This window comes from Symphodus melops, assembly GCF_947650265.1.
Source record: "Symphodus melops genome assembly, chromosome: 5".
Taxonomy (NCBI): domain Eukaryota; kingdom Metazoa; phylum Chordata; class Actinopteri; order Labriformes; family Labridae; genus Symphodus; species Symphodus melops.
In genome coordinates this window covers 14401011-14415693 of record NC_136695.1, presented here as the reverse complement: position 1 = coordinate 14415693, position 14683 = coordinate 14401011, and the positions used below count along the sequence as shown (strand labels likewise).

The 14683-nt window shown below is 38.1% G+C and overlaps 2 protein-coding genes across 3 annotated transcripts; both read right to left on the bottom strand.

Moving 5' to 3' along the window:
* Positions 1 to 1693: 1693 nt before the first annotated feature.
* On the bottom strand, positions 1694 to 9074 carry LOC306823871 (C-C chemokine receptor type 5-like). Its single transcript, XM_079343758.1, has 3 exons — positions 9007 to 9074; positions 8251 to 8331; positions 1694 to 3803 (listed from the first exon to the last, which is right to left on the bottom strand). Exons 2-3 carry the CDS (start codon positions 8319 to 8321, stop codon positions 2717 to 2719), a joined length of 1158 nt encoding a protein of 385 aa, XP_079199884.1. The 5' UTR covers positions 8322 to 8331; positions 9007 to 9074; the 3' UTR covers positions 1694 to 2716.
* A 2678-nt stretch (positions 9075 to 11752) lies between these two features.
* LOC306823872 (C-C chemokine receptor type 4-like) lies at positions 11753 to 14153 on the bottom strand. 2 transcript variants are annotated; one of them, XM_079343760.1, is made up of 3 exons: positions 14068 to 14153; positions 12683 to 13075; positions 11753 to 12634 (listed from the first exon to the last, which is right to left on the bottom strand). In XM_079343760.1, the coding sequence occupies exons 1-3, from the start codon at positions 14136 to 14138 to the stop codon at positions 12013 to 12015; spliced, it is 1086 nt and encodes a 361-aa protein (XP_079199886.1). In that variant the 5' UTR covers positions 14139 to 14153; the 3' UTR covers positions 11753 to 12012. The 2 variants fall into 2 exon arrangements, with proteins under 2 accessions (XP_079199886.1, XP_079199885.1); XM_079343759.1 differs by having other exon boundaries at positions 11754 to 13075; positions 14068 to 14148.
* Between the last annotated feature and the right edge of the window lie 530 nt (positions 14154 to 14683).

The following is a 14683-nucleotide window of genomic DNA, read 5'->3' as shown; positions in this document are numbered from 1 at the left end:
AGTTTTTCTTTTTTTTATCAAATAAGACCACTAGATGGCCATCAAGAGCTGATGTTGTATTTTATAGTCTGGTGAGCACTCATGCACATGCAAAATTATTTTATTGCAAAAGTACACAGGAGGGTTAGCTGAAAAATTTAAGACAAAGACTCTCACATTGCACAAATAAAATCAACCCTTTTCCATGGTTACTTCAGCTAAGGTTATACTTTCTTCTAACAACATCTGTTAAAAGTTGTATTTATGCTATAGTTGTGTTTTTTTGTTTTCATTATAAGCTTCATTAAAGCTGAAATCTTCTTAAGTCCAGTGAAAAGATCAGGATAAGTCCGTCCTCTCATCTCATGGTGGTAAAGTATTTCAGAAGAGTTGAAAAAATCCTTTCAGTTGAAGGAAGTCAGTTCTTTACGCTTCGTTCTTACAAGTTGCAACTCATGCAGTTCTTGGTACCTTCCCTGAGTAGAAGATTTGTCTTCTCTTTTCACGAAGAACTTCTACATTCCCATAGTTGACTTGACTGACTATGTCAGGAAAATAACTGGACAACTGCTTTTACATTCAGTATTGTTGCTTTTGAATTTGGTAAAGTTTTCAAAATTTGCAGCACATTTACACCGCATCTGATGATTTAACACTGACTCCAAACAAATAATAAACGTAAAATCATTGCTGTTAGGTATTTGTCAACCCTTGACTCTACTTGTCCTCCATTTTATGGGTCTCTCAGGGCTCTATTCTGTGTCCCATTCATTAACAAAATGTACACTACTTTAGAACAAACCATGGTAAGACAAATGAAATGATTTCATAGCTTATCGGATGATGTCAATTGTATTTTCAGCTAAGGGCCAGGAAAGGCAGGCGTACACTGCGATCCATTTCCCTGTTTTGGGCTTATTTCTGAGTGGTGCAATAATTTTTGGAGTGGGCCAAATATACAATTAATATTAATTTCTGCTGTGCTGCTGCGTCTGTTAATTGTTTAGAAGAGTGGCGAGTGTGATGATTGAATTGTTGCCGTGTGTGCTGGGACACTGGAAGTAGCTAGCACCCCCCCCCCCCAAATCAGGCACATTTTAAACCTCATCTGGTTTCAATTCTGGTGATTAAAACATTTAAACTTACTAACTAATAGTTTCTGCGGAGTGATAGGCCTACAACTCCCAGCTGGTCAGAGCTTTTACGTTGTTGCACACACGCTGAAGACCGCACAGCGTGCGCATATGCGATGTTCAGATGTTCAGAACGATCAAAACCATCACACAGTGTTTGCCCGCATGATGAGTTCCTCTGTGGTTTCCTACACAGGTGCATCTCATCACTAATTACCTGCTGCCGTAAATGTCAGCGTGTGAAGAGGCTGCTGCACAAATAGGCAAAGTCAATCATAGAATCTTGTCAGACATTGTGTATTTAGGAACGCTATGAAATTAAATTTGGGGGCAACAGTAGCTCTGTCCGTAGGGACTTGGTTTGGGTTGATATCAAAGATAACACTTCTGAGGAGTCTGAGACGTATGTGACTTTCTGCTCTTTAACATCAAAGTATATGATGCAAGAGTGCTAATCCATTCCAGAAGGTAGCTCTTATTATTTTTTTTAAGCTTTACTTTGAAAAAGTCCTCCTGCCAATCCCTACAACTGTGCCTACTGTAATACATTCAAATAGGGCTTGAAGGAGAATCATTCAGGATAGATTCACAAGATGCATCACTTTATTTAAAAATTCTTAACACATACATATCGTAACACAGGGTCAAGGAAAAAACAAAAAATGCTAAGTATAGACACAAAGTCATAAAAGTGGTTAATAAGTTCCATGAACACTGAGAAATGCATGTGCATATATACAATTGGAAAACAAAGTAAATTATTTACAATATATGGTTCAATATGATATTGATTAAACATGGCCATCTCAAACATTTTTTAAGCTCTCTATCTTAGATCACTGTGACAGTCTAATGTTTCTTTGTGCAGAGACTCTGCAAAGATTAAACTCGGTTCCACGTTGCCACTTCCAGGTTGTGGTTTAGGTTGTTTCAGGTTGTTTCGGCTGACTGCAAAGCTGCTGCAACACATACTGTGAAACTTTAAATACAAAGACTGTTAGCTGCCCAGATAACACTTTAACACAGTAAGGAGGAATTCAGTATGAAAGTGGTCATCATGTGCGAATGAAACTTAATATTTGTTTCATAGTGTTTCCCCATATTTAATACCAAACAAGTGAGATTTAATGAATTCTGGCAGTACTGCTGATGTTTCCTTTGGCATCATTATCAAGGTTGCTGCGGTGTCACTGTTGACAGCTGATATATTTGACTTTTTTTTCTGAGCTACTGCAAGCATCAGTTCAAATCTGTGTCATGAAAAATTCACGAAAAAAGTAGGGGTCTGGAACCCATTTACAATACAGGTGTAATTTACATTCATATGCATCCTAAAGAACTAAATCGTACGTTGATGAAGTCTGGTAAAAAAGCAGAACATAGGTTTTGTTTACTTGCATGTTACTGTTATACAATATTATAAGGCACTATAACACTATAACTCTTCAACTTAAAACTAAATACAGGTCCTATTATATTCTAAAATATTACATTTCTTTTTAACCTAACACCTGAACCTAACCTACAAACAAATGTCCTTGTTGTGGAAGATAACAGGAACCCCCTGGTATACCGTAAAATCCTCTTTGCCACATTCAGCATCTTCACACAGCAGTACTCCTCTCATCCAGGCTAGTCGTTTGTGAATACACCGATCCATTGATTCTGTCCTGAGGCAGGTACAGCTTGATAACCTGACAAGGTCTACAAGGCGCCCTGTTTACTAATCTCACCAAGTGCCTCCTGAACTTCTTCCCAAGAAACACATACAGGACTGGGTTCAGGCAGCAGTGGGAGTATGCAACAGCCTCAGTGACTTGCAGAGCCAATCTAATGGCTTTACTGCTCTCACATTCTGTATAGACATCCAACAGCTCCAGAGCATTGAAAAATGATGCAACGTTGTAGGGCACCCAGCAGCAGAAGAAAGCAGCCACCACTATAAGAACTATGCGGATGGCCTGTTTCTTGGATGACGGGCTGTACAGCAACTTCCAGATGATCTGTGAGTAGCAGAAACCCATAATGACGATGGGGACAAAAAGACCCAAAATGTTCATTTTAAAAAGACTGAACAACATCCAGAAGTGATAGATGGTCCGACTGGAATCATCCGAAGAACTTGATGGATAGTCAGGGTAGCAGAATTGGGTTGTATTGTTGGAACCAGGCTGGAGTTTAAGGTAGATGAGCTCAGGGAAAGATGCCAAAAATCCAGCCAACCATGTAACAGCAGCTGCAATCATTCCAAAGGACCTTGTGCGTACTCTCATTGCATAAACAGCGTGCACTATCGCCAAGTACCTGTCGATGCTCATGAGATTTATGAAAAAGATCCCACAGTAAAAAGCAATGTGATAAATACCGAGAACCACTTTGCACATATGTTCCCCAAACAGCCACTGGTCCCGGGCTTGATGGGCGAGGAAAGGAAGAGAACAAACCAAGAGGAGGTCAGCGACAGCCAGGTTCAAGAGGCACACGTCTGTCATGCTGCGCAGCCGAACACCACAAACAATGACCCAGATGACCAGACAGTTACCCACAATGCCAAGGATGAAGAACATGGTGTAGAGGACAGGAAGAAAAGTTGCTCCATGAAGTTCATAATAACATTGTCCGTAGCCATCCAGATCGTCTTCATCATAATAGTAACCACTGGAGTTGTGAAAGACAAATTCTGTTGTAGAGCTGGTGAGAATCAAAATGACAAACCCATCGATGATTAGAAAGTTTCCATTATTTCAGACTAGTTTATTAAATCTGTGCTTTATATAGAAACTATTCATCTATTATCCACAGGATAAACTTAAACTTCATTTGTACACATCCCATTCCGTTATAGAAGTGGAGTTTTGGTTAAGCAGGTGGTGATTACATATCTCCCAAAAACACACACAGAAAGGAAAACAACTTTCTCCATTTGTCATAAAACAAACAAAAACAAGAAGAACAGGAAGAGACAACACACAACAACATACAAACCAAAAAAACCTTAGCAATGTCATACAACACACGGACTAATAGTCGTACAATGGTATGGAAACGTAACAATAGTCCAAACTAGCCTATGTATTATTGCAAAGGAAAACACATAAGTAGGAAGGATAGACCGTGTTTTTGATGAGACATGTAAGTCTTTTCTCACCACTACTGGGCCTTAATGATGTTTTCCCATGCTTAAAATAATCATTGTTTTTTATATAATATCCTTCCAAAATAAACTTGTTTAAGGAAACCTTTAAATCTGTACACATTGAAGGACTCTCCTCCAGATGCCTTGAAGATGATCTTTTTTCCTAATAATATGATTCAATTAGTAGTATAGGGCTTTGTTTCTGTTACATCCCCCAACATCATAGGAAAAAGACCCAACTTTAGGTACAAACTAATTTTCATGCACATTTTTTTTAACCTGATCCCACCAAAAACTAGTTTTCAAGGAATGGGGCAATCTAAAGTATCCTCCCATTTTTTTAAGGTAGTGTATGGGATATTTCTCAAGGACGGTGTGTTAAAAAGAAGTTATATATCTTTCAGTTCATATGACTGTTTTGTAACCATCTGTATTTTTTTATAGCAAGGTTTGATAAACTAATAGTTTATAATTGATTATTTAATTTAATTATTACATTTATTTTAAGAGCAGAGAACAGCTAATCAAAGGACTGTAAGAAGCAAATAGTGCCATACATTTTGGTAAATTGGTTGTAGTTTATAAGTATTCCTTCTTCACTAACTAGGTCATTACACAAAATACCCTTTCAATGAGTCTACTCCAAAAAACTGGATAACCATCAGTCAAAAGAATTAAACCATATAACCTGCTGCAAAACCTAATTTCCTTCCTCTGAAGGATTAAATTGAAAATTCAACAAACTCTGCATTACCACTTTTAAAAAAACATCTGAGTTACTCAGTACATTCTCAACTAGACCCATGTGACGAGGTTGCATTTGCAAAAAAAGGGTAAAGCTGTCTTTGGAACAGTATGTGAATACTTCCCAATACTGTAACTTGGATCTGTCCGCAAGTACAATTTTTGAACAAAAGCAGCCTTTAGTAAGTAAAGTAAAGTAAGGCATAATACTTTGAGATTTATTAGTTTTAACCAACCTGATTCATAATTATTGTTATATATGACACTATGTTTATTTTTTTCCATTGTAAGGCTTCAAATAAATCCTCAATAATTCTTTTTTTCAAGGGTCTTAAAAAAGGACTGTGATTGGCTAGGAAGTAACATAAAGACATATGTGAATTCAGGCACTACAAGAGAATTTACCAGAGATTTCTTTCCAAAAAGTGTTGGGGTTTTCCCCCCTCCAAGGTTGAAACATTTTATCCATCTTAACCAATATGTTATAATAATTATTATTATAAATAAATAAATATTTAATTATAAATAAATTACGTCAATATATAATTGATTGAACATAGATATTTTAGAGAAACTGTCTAGGTCTTCAGGGAGGTCTTTCAAACAAGAATGCTTTGGCATTATCAGGAAACTATTTTGTGCCCTTCCGCATGTTTATTTGATCTCACTTTAATTGCTAGCATTTCTATGGCAATTATGAACAGATACGGGAAGAGATGAAATCCTTGTTTTACCCCTCTAAGTAAGGATACAGTAACGGACATATAACCGTTATTAATAATTTTGCAGCTTGTGCTATTATATAGTGCTCTTATCCAATTAATCAATGATTCATTGAAATTAAAACATTCCAAACACTTGACGATAAATTCCAAATGATTTTATATCAAAGGCCTTCTCTAAATCAGGGATGAATATCAAGCCAGCCTCTTTTTTTTCATTCAATATTCTCCATAACTTTGGACAATTGTCTTATGTTATTTCCAATGAAATTGCCCTGTATAGAGCCTGATTGGTCCTCATGAATTATATTTGATAACTTTTTTCAGTCTATGTGCTCTGGTTAGAGTTCGCGTTAACATTCTTAATGTCTGTCCCTTACCTCAAGGATGAGCAACATAAACACTTCAGTCACAGGTGAATCCGCTCACCCAAATCAAGTCTCTCTTGAAGAGGATAAAAGGCCATAGCTTAGTTTGCTCTACATATGACAAGACCTGTTTCTCTCTTTCTTTTCTTTGTGCGTACATTCTGTTTGTTGTCTAGTTGATGCACCATCCTTGTTAAGGATAATTTTGTGTTCAGGTTAAACAAGTGTTTCTCATTTACCATTATTGCTTTTGTACAGAAAAAAAATTGGATTTTTCCAAATCTGATTCAAACCACATCCGCAGGCGGTTTCAATTGCGATTCTAATCTGATTCCTACAGATCTGACTCAATCTGAACATGTTGGTCGCTACATCTTATCCACTGAGTCACTCTCAACATGACACCATGGACAATAACAATGACATAGATCCGACAAGCCAGAAGTTAACTTTGGTCAGTGAAAGAAAACGGCAAGAATCAAAACAAACGTAAAACAAGCCTGTGCACGGACTGCTCCAAAAGATTGTTTGCATCAGAAATAGACACAATTCTCTATCGTCCACTTTGCTGCTGTATTTCTTGGACGTAATCTGTTACCACAGCAATCAATGTGGATCAGACCACGTCAATATGGACAGGCAGATCAGATCTGGTCACTTGCAATTTGTAATGTGGACAGTCAGTCAGGTTGATCGTATTCTGATCAGATTTGGTGAAAAATCTGATTTGGGTGGCAATCTGAACAAAGCCTGAGTGTTGAGTGTCTGTAAACATTGCAAAAAAGATAAATCTGCTTTGGATAAGCCTGTCTCTAAAAAAGTGTTGCCCCTACTCTAAATGAGCTGCTCCTCAGTCAGATGAAGTAGTTGAAAACACCCTTTATATTCAATGTCAGTGTTCTGTATTTTACACCTGGGAATTGTAATTCAAATGTGTGCACATTTTATCAATGTAGCTCATGAGACCATCTACTCTCTCTTATATTTCTCAATGTTTTGTCCATATAAAGCACTTTGTAACCTTTGTCTGTGACAAGCACTATTTCAATATACATTTACAACACCCATGGCCTTGTGTTTTCAACTCTGTTCTCCTCTGGATATGGGATTGTCCTGTGTGAAAAAAATATCCCAGGTTTTACATACATTACATTTGCACAATCTTAAAGTAACATAGCAAAAAAGCTTAAAGATTTTCACAAGACAAAGCTGAGCAGTATCAAACCAGACATTGCCCAGTGTTTGGAGCATGGGCAGCTTGCAATGTGTCCAACATAGAATATTTATCTTTAATGTCTTTGCTATACAAACAATGACAAAACGGTTTCAGTTCGTCGGTGGCAGCACATACAGACAGACAGTAAAATAATAATGTAAAGACAAACACTAAAATCACAACACAAAAAAAACAAGAATCACATCCTTAAAACAATAAGAAAGCTCTGAGAAACAAAGTGCAAAGCAGCTGTCAGGTTCACAACTCTAATAATAAATTACTGGTCCCGTGTTTATTTGCCTGAGAGGTGGACAACAAGAAATGCAACAAATATTTGCATTAATATTAGAACCTGTCCCCCTCTGTTTAAATAAGGATTTCCCTTTACATTGGGTGATTTAACTTTATATGCTTTATATCAGGCTACTGTCTTTCATGTGTACTTTCCTGTATGTTATTTTACGATTTAATCTGTCTTTTACTTGATTTACATTGTGAAGTTTTTTTGTTTATCTGCCTGCTGTGCGCACCTACTGAAGAGTATACTAAAGTATAAAGAAGAGAAAGAGGGGACTGTCTACTGACAGATTGTTGAGGCACTCTGCAATTCAGATGCATGCCGTGGCTACGTTCAAATGGTCTAACGTAATCAGGTCTTAATGCGTCCCTGAAGTTTGCACTGGCACATAAGACTGTCCACTTATGATCAGATCACCCAGGACACATGTTGATACCAGATTTAAGCAGGGCCAAAGATAGATTAAATCATATAATCTAGCAGAAAAATATCACAACAGAAACTGGAATGTTCAGTTAGAGGCTCATAACAAGTAACAGGGTGGGGGTGAAGAAAAACAACACATGTGAAACAGATGTCAAAAGTTAAGCACAGACTGACAAAGGCTCAAAACACAAACAGAGAGGAAGGGTTATGCTGTAGGTTACGTCTTACCTTAAGTTGTCCAGAGATGAACTCACACTTAAGCCAAAAACAGCACTTAAAGTGGGGGTGATTGCAGTCATGGTGAGTAGCCTGGAAAATTGGAAAGTATGACCTTATTTCTGAAGAAAAAGGAAGAAAAGACTGCACACACCCCTTCATGGATTCAGTTCTTCCTTAAAAGTTCAGTTTCAATCGAAGACACAGTTTCAGTGTTTCTGATAGGACTTTTTAGATTTTTTTTTTAATGTTGTGTCAAGAACGTTACATAACTAGGTCTGTTTAGGCATTCCAGACATTCCTTCACATTGTGAAATGGTGCAGCAGCAGCTTTTAAAGCATTTAAGTGTATTATGAGTAGCTGTTGCTGATTTGGTGCCTGAGTTGGAATATTTGACCAAGAAGCCACAGAGTGCAGATCAGAAACCTAAAGATCAATTTAGCATCTTGTAGACAGTGAAACAGGATTGCTTGTTTTAGAATGAATAGCTCAGACAATGCACTTAACCAATAGCGTAAAGCGTTGAATGATTCAGTTTTAAAGAGTTGTATTGACAAAGCTACATTTTATCCAGCAAAGATGCTTCTGATTTAAAGTATGTCCAAAAGTACAATGACACCACTTACAGTGAATTATCATGTTTTAGCTTTAGTCTGGATCTAGATGACAGTACTTTTGTTTTTAATAGTAAATATAACGATAACGTAAATAAATATGTTGCAAAACAACATTTTCATGTAGCTAATTGTGAAAAATGGAAACTTTACCTGCCAGAGGTAATAATTCTAGTCCAGATGATGTTAAGAAGGACAGCAAATTGAGAGAGTTGATCAGCTTTGCAGCCGGCTTGACAGTTTGATAAACATTACTTGACAGTATGTGCATTACAATAGAGAGGGTGTTACTACCATCCCCTTACCCTTCTTTGAGTGGGCTTGTGGAGTTTTCTTATGAGATGCATACGGTATTTGACTTCCTGTGAAACTATCATAATGCTCTCATAATGCTCCTGCAAGACACAGAACCGCAAGTCCACATGTGAAAGCTTTTAAAGTTGCAATTGCCTTCGACCAAACCGGCAGGCAGGCAACCACAGCTGGAGGACTGCAGAGCTCTGTTTTTAAGTTTGGGTTTCAAATGTGAAGAAGGATGTGATGACACATACATCGATGCAGACTATTGACTTAGAAGATTTTCAGAAAGGACAGCAAAATTCATTCCGCAAATGTTCTGATATTAAGTTCATAATGAGTTCTGGCTTCTGCTTTACAAGGATAATAGCATTTTGTATTTACTTGTTGAGTTAGATGCCCAGAATGAGCAAATAAATGTAATTATGTGGTAAGAGTTCTTCTGTTGTTATATGACCCGAGGAGCCAAGCTTCTGTGTTTGACAACACAATGAGTTACTGAACACAACCTCTTAACTGTCCCCTCCCCCACTCACTTATCAGGTAGGCCTGAGCTTACTTCAGGCAGCTGGATGTCAGGTGCAGGCCTCTTGCTCTTGCCTGGCATGTGCAGTTGTGTTTGGTATAAGTAGCTTGCAGATTTTAATACTTAAATAAGATCCTTGTTTGATTGTTGCTGCAGCTTGACTAGCTGCTCCCTTGATTAATCTGGCTGAAACCCTGTGGTGGCGAGTAGGGCTCCGTTTTCAGCTTTATATGGGCACGAGCCCACAGGCAATCTGTTCCATGCCTCAGCACACTTCACCCCTATGTTCAGTCTGTTTGACCAGTGTGATCGCTACGTACACTTCCTTGGCCCTGGTATGCTTCGACAAGGTGTGCTTTGGCTTGGTACAGTTCATGCACAAGCACTTATTGTAGAGTAATCCAGAGTGTTCTGGCTGTATCCACAAAGTAGTTGTCACATTCTACTTGTTGTTCTCTGATGTGCTGACGTGGACTCGACCATGTGTCACTTTCATATTTTTACAGGAATGTATGGCTGTGTCTGATTAAAATGATAATCGGCCTCACAATCAGACAAGTGGCTGTCTGTTTTGTTATCCGATGCTGTGCCTTGCACAATATGTTTGGCATGGGACTTCCCCATTTCCTGGCCCAGACTCACATTGCTTCATGACAAACACAGTTGGCACATTTACCTCTTGTACATAATGTAGTAATACAGCACATGCATAGCTTTATGTTATTAAGAAGCGTGCTCTGTATACAAAACATGCAGACTCAAGGACTTGAGATAAGGAAGTGTACCGTGAGCACGATATGGAACGATCACACTGATTAAACAAACTGGACTATAGGGGTGAAGCATGCTTAGGCACGGTACGGAATGGCTAGTGTGATCGCGCCCTGAGTGTAGTTTGGTTCAGTTTGTTCATATTGTTGCTTTGCTTTTGTAATCACTTGACTTTGTTTATTAGTTGGTAGATGCATCAATATATTTAAAAATTCTATACAACTGAGAAATATTTCAAAACACTGCTGCAGGGTCAAGGAAAAACAACGAAACATTCTATAAAGAAAGTTCAGAAACTTTTATTCATGAACATTGAAAAACTATATGTGCAACAATACAATTGGAACATATGAGTTTACAGAAAACAAAGCATTTAGAAAACAGTATATAGCTTCATATGATACATGTTGATTACATATGGCCATCACATACATGTCACAAGTATCCTTTTTTTTCAGCTGTCTTTCTTAAAAGCACGGTTTGTAATTTTCAAAAACTAGCATGATTTAGAAAGTAGCATTCATGTTCTCCATGTTAAAAAATGTGCTGGTTTTGTTGAGCGCTAGTGGAACAACATTTTCATAAAAAGTTTCTTTAATGACAGTGAAATGTTTCTTTGTGCAGAGAGTCTGCAAATATTAAACTCAGCTTCACGCTTCCGCTTTCAGGTTGTGGTTTTATTGAGGCTGACTGCAAAACTGCTGTCACACATATTGTGAAACTTGCAATACAAAGACTGTTAGCTGCCCAGATAACACTTTAACACAGTAAGGAGGAATTCAGTATGAAAGTGGTCATCATGTGCGAATGAAACTTAATATTTGTTTCATGGTGTTTCCCCATATTTAATACCAAACAAGTGAGATTTAATGAATTCTGGCAGTACTGCTGATGTTTCCTTTGGCATCATTATCAAGGTTGCTGCGGTGTCACTGTTGACAGCTGATATATTTGACACTGTTTTTTTTTCTGGGCTACTACAAGCATCAGTTCAAATCTGTGTCATGAAAAATTCACAAAAAAAGTAGGGGTCTGGAACCCATTTACAATACAGGTGTAATTTACATACATGCAGCCTAAAGAACTACTTATGTACAATAATATCTAAATGTATGCTTAAAAAAAAAAAGCAGCAGATTTTACTTGCGATAGTATTTGCACATTACTGTTTTACAACATTACCATAATAGTAGATCAGACTTTTGTCTGTAAAACTGATAACTACCTACTTGTATAAATGTATAACTCTACAACTTAAAACTAAATACAGGTCCTATAATATCCTAAAATATCATTTGATGCTAATAAATACCTACATACTTCTCATTGCAAATATATACTTGTTGTTAATATTTATCTATTTCCTTCAAATAAAATTACCGTAACTAAACTAAATAGTACAAATCCAGCAATATCCTAAAATTTCAAGCAGGGCATTTCTTTTTTACCTTAAAATAGATATCCCTAATTTGGACATGGCCATACAGTCATTAACCTTAAACACAACTCGTATTCCGTAAAACCCTCTTTGCCACATTCAGCCACCTGACACAGCAGTACTCCTCTCATCCAGTCGTCTGCACCGATCGACTGATTGTATCCTGAGGCAGGTACAGCTTGATAACCTGACACGGTCCACAAGGCGTCCTGCTTACTAATCTCACCAAGTGCCTCCTGAACTTCTTCCCAAGAAACACATACAGGACTGGGTTCAGGCAGCAGTGGGAGTATGCAACAGCCTCAGTGACTTGCAGAGCCAATCTAATGGCTTTACTGCTCTCACATTCTGTATAGACATGCAACAGCTCCAGAGCTTTGAAAAATGATGCAACGTTGTAGGGCACCCAGCAGCAGAAGAAAGCAGCCACAACAATAAGAAGTAAACGGATGGTCTGTTTCTTGGATGACGGGCTGTACAGCAGGTTCCAGATGATCTGTGAGTAGCAGAAACCCATAATGACGACGGGGACAAAAAGACCCAAAATGTTCATTTTAAAAATACTGAACAACGTCCAGGAGTGATAGTTGATCGGACTGGAATCATCCGAAGAACTTGATGGATAGTCAGGGTAGCAGAACTGGGTTGTATTGTTGGAACCAGGCTGGAGTTTAAGGTAGATGAGCTCAGGGAAAGAAGCCAAAAATCCAGCCAACCATGTAACAGCAGCTGCAATCATTCCAAAGGACCTTGTGCGTACTCTCATTGCATAAACAGCGTGCACTATCGCCAAGTACCTGTCGATGCTCATGAGATTTATGAAAAAGATCCCACAGTAAAAAGCAATGTGATAAATACCGAGAACCACTTTGCACATATGTTTCCCAAACAGCCACTGGTCCCGGGCTTGATGGGCGAGGAAAGGAAGAGAACAAACCAAGAGGAGGTCAGCGACAGCCAGGTTCAAGAGGCACACGTCTGTCATGCTGCGCAGCCGAACACCACAAACAATGACCCAGATGACCAGACAGTTACCCACAATGCCAAGGATGAAGAAAATGGCGTAGAGGACAGGAAGAAAAGTTGTTCCATGACGCTTATAATAACATCTCCCATCCTCGGCGCCACTATAATCATAGTAATCCACTGAGAATCCACTGGAGTGGTCAAAGACAGATTCTGTTGTAGAGCTGGTGAGAATCAAAATGACAAACCCATCAATGATTAAAAAGTTTCCATTATTTCAGATTAGTTTATTGGATCTATGTTTTATATAGAAACTACACTGCAGCAGTGAGGAGTACTACATAACTACATTTAAATTCTAAGTTGAATATTTTCCCTCAGGTGTTATATACATCTTATCTGATCCAAGCACTTGTGGACAGCTATTAGGATAACTGTTCAAAGGAGGCTTTTTGACCATTAAAAGAACATCAAAAAGTGGGCGACAAAGTCTGACACTATGATTACTTATTTGCATTCAGTAATAAAAGGCAAACATTACCTAGGAAATGTACTAGAGGCTTTGCAGGAGAAAATACTGGGTAGAGCTGAAGGGAAACATGTTTTTCATGAGTTTTGAGTAAGTGTGAACCACCGTTTGGCTATGGGATTGTCTTTTATGGAAATGATATCTTCTGCATCATTACGGAGCCTGACTTTGTTTTGTTTAAAATCCAAATCCTGTACTAATGCATGATTACATTTGTACACTGTTAGATTCTAACAAAAAACAAAACAAGCTCAAATAATTTTACGAGACAAAGCTGTGCAGTATCAAACCAGACAACATTAAACGAGATATTGCCAATGGTTTGGAGCGTTGGCTACTTGCACTGTATGTCCCATATACAGTATATAAATACATACTTGTGTAAATAGTCTAAAGTGATTGGATCTTAATGTGTCCATTTTAAGGCCACTCGTGATCAGATGACCCAGGACAAACATTTTATGAAACCAAAGCAGCAAAACTAATGCTTAATAGGCAATTACATGTTCTGGTAGAAAAATATCACAACAGAAACTGGAATGCTCAGTGAGAAGCTCATGACAAGTAACTGGGTTGGGAGTGAAAAAAAACTACACATGTGAAACAGATGCCGAAAGTTAAGCACAGACTGACAAAGGCTCAAAACACAAACCGAGAGGAAGTTTTATGCTGTAGGATAGGTCTTACCTTAAGTTGTCCAGAGATGAACTCACACTTAAGCCAAAAACAGCACTTGACGTGGGGGTGATTGCTGCCATGGTGATCTGGCTGTGTAAATTGGAGAAGTATGACCTTATTTCTGAAGAATAAAGGAAGAAGGATTGGCACACACCCCTTTATGTATTCAGTTCTTCCCTAAAAGCTCCATGCCCATCAGTGGCTCAGTGAAATAACTCGGTCTGTTTATTAACACACTCCAGACCACATTCCATCACATTGGGATATTATACAGATGCAGCAGCAGCTTTAAAAGTATGGCAAGCCCTTTAAACATTTAAGTAGTAGTGGTAATAGCAAATGCAAGTAGATGAGAAATAACTTCATAGTAATTTGCGCTACGGTGGCTTGATATTAGTACAATTAACACGTCTGTAAACAAAACAGATAAATCTTCGAACCGGTTTATATTCAACTATACTCGATTATTCACCTCTACTGTACCTTATACACACTGTCAACTCACTAACACTGTTGGCCAACTTCTACTGCAAAGAGATCTCTGCAAAGAACATACTAAAAGTGTCACATTTTACCACACACATGCATGTTTTGTTTTCGCTACTACATCACCTTGCTTTCTGAT